This window comes from Pundamilia nyererei, unplaced genomic scaffold, assembly GCF_000239375.1.
Source record: "Pundamilia nyererei isolate P.nyererei 1_Seehausen unplaced genomic scaffold, PunNye1.0 scaffold00554, whole genome shotgun sequence".
NCBI classification, from domain to species: Eukaryota; Metazoa; Chordata; class Actinopteri; order Cichliformes; family Cichlidae; genus Pundamilia; species Pundamilia nyererei.
Window position 1 is genome coordinate 98961 of NW_005187955.1, and position 2354 is coordinate 101314.

The 2354-nt window shown below is 45.5% G+C and overlaps 1 protein-coding gene across 4 annotated transcripts in view; it reads right to left on the minus strand.

Moving 5' to 3' along the window:
• The window catches only part of tcaim (T cell activation inhibitor, mitochondrial), a 19514-nt gene that overhangs the window by 1804 nt on the left and 15356 nt on the right, over window positions 1-2354 (minus strand). For all 4 annotated transcript variants that reach the window (XM_005754377.1, XM_005754376.1, XM_005754378.2 and 1 more), the window contains exons 8-10: window positions 1705-1796; window positions 1390-1622; window positions 1188-1319 (exon numbers count right to left, since the gene is read on the minus strand). In XM_005754377.1, coding sequence (XP_005754434.1) covers window positions 1188-1319; window positions 1390-1622; window positions 1705-1796 — 457 coding nt within the window. The remainder of the gene's footprint in view (window positions 1-1187; window positions 1320-1389; window positions 1623-1704; window positions 1797-2354) is intronic.

Here is a 2354-nt window from a genome sequence, read left to right on the forward strand (position 1 = left end):
ACGTGGCAAAGACCAAGGAACTGATCGTGGACTTCAGGAAGACCAGGAAACACTTGACCCCTGTTTCAATCCAGGGGGTCAGTGTTGACATTGTGGAGGACTATAAATACCTCAGAGTGCACACAGACAATAAACTGGACTGCATTAAAACACCACAGCACTTTACAGGAAGGCCAGAGTCGACTCTATTTTCTGAGGCAGCTGAGGTCCTTCAACATCTGCCGAGCAATGATCAGGATTTTCTACGAGTCTGTTGTGGTCAGTGCGATCCTCTATGCTGTTGCATGCTGGGGGAGCAGGCTGAGGGTCGCAGATGCCAACAGACTCGATAAACTGATCACAAGGCCAGTAATGCTGTGGGGACGGAGCTGGACTCTCCTAGGGTGGTGTCCAGGATAAAGACAATCATGGATAACACCTCCCACCCACTGCACGACGTACTGGCTAGTCAAGCGAGCACGCTCAGTGAGAGACTGAGATTACCCATGATGCACCACTGAACGACACAGGAAGTCATTCCTGCCCGTGGCCGTCTCCCCGTACAACTCCTCCATCCAACACACTGTGAACACTGCAATAGTTACACCCTTTTTACACACACTCTTTCTACTCTAATATTCTTGACATTTATTACTTGGTGACTTGCATATATTGTGCTGTTCCTCTGATCTTAACATATTGTGTTGATAAACAGTCTAGTTGGTTTTTGTTAATGTTACTTTACTGGAGCAATCCTAAAGTATTCTGATTCTGATTGATTGAGCAAGTTGACAAGAAGATCTCAAATTCTAACAGTAAACACAGCGACTGAATAGACTAAAAATAAAAACTAGTAATTTCAATCAACACCGTCTAGTTAAACTTGGGCAGTTGTAGGTGTGGTGGTCACATTGTATAAAGCAGTCATGGATGTAGGCGTGTGGGGGTTCTATCACAGAGGCAGTGCTGGGTACGTGCTGCCCCATAAATCGGCCTTCATGGAGTTCCAGCTGTAAATCTTATTACTGCTGGCAGGAGCAAAATCACTTATGATTGTTGCTTGACAACGTTTTTGAAATTGTTTCTGCAAACATGCTAGCATCTTGTAAGAGAGGAAAAATACTAAATATGATATAAACTATAAAAAGACCCCTCCCACCCCCCCAAAGAAAGACAGCATGCAAACAGACAGACTACGTCACACTCACTGGTTTTTGCGTTGGATGCGCCGTCGGGCTTCAGGGGCCTGGTTCTGAAGGAAGACCTGTAGTGTAGGAAGATCACATTTGATGGGAATAACGAAGTGTCCCATCTCATGAAGACTGGGGTTGGAGCGGTCACTGGAAGAGACACAAACATTAAGTAAACTGCACGTGCTTGTGATGGTCAGTGGTTAAAAGGGTTTCGTACTTTTCCAGCAACATGGTGAGGCCCTGCAGACTCCTGGGGTGCAGACGAAGGTGGTGGGACATGAGACGTTTGTGGAAGGTGTTTAGGGAACTGTAGTGCTCAGCTATGGGCTGAACTGGTCCCAGTCTGTCCATGTGCACCACTTGGGTTCCACCCAGGAGGAGGCTGATCCTCTCCTTCAGCCAGTGTGTCTGCTGCTGCAGGCTGTGATAACCAGGCAGCTGCTCAAAAAGCTGGAGGCACACAGCAGGGGTCAGAAAACGAAAGGCAGCACAGAGACTATACATGCCAGCAGGACAGCCACAGCTGCATTACTTTTGTCCACTGATGATGAACATCCATGGTTCCCAGCATGACGTGTCCAGAAGCATTCATCCCTGACTGGTCGGCAAACACAACCGTATGTCCTGGTAAGAAGACGAGTGCGTGAAAACTGTTCTACACATCTACACGCAGTGGCAATGCTCCCAAAATGATGAGATACCCACTCTTTCCACAGAAACAGGTCTCTAGGATATGATCACTGTCTGAAAACACATCAGAGGTCGATATGAAAACCTCCTGCTGATGGAGGACGTGACTTTGTTTGGTGAAAACAGTGTTTGATTGAAATAATCGTGCTAAAACAAGAGTTTACATGTTCTTTAATACCGTAAATCATCTCTAATAACCAAAATATTAATCAGTCTTACTGATATGCTGAATGAGTAATGATGGAGGATGTTTCGACCCTGGCAGATCAGGATGTGAAAGATAAGATAAATGTGATTGTGGTCAAAGTTAATCATGCTTAACAGCTTAGAAACTGATCAGAAGATAATCAGTTATAAGTTCGACCATTACAACTAATAAGAAAATATAATCTATGACATGATTCTGATAAAAAGGACCTCACCGAGACTCCGTACAGAGCAGCCTGTTCGGGCAAAGATGGCCTTGGCGGCTGTGTGTGTGTGTGTGTGTGT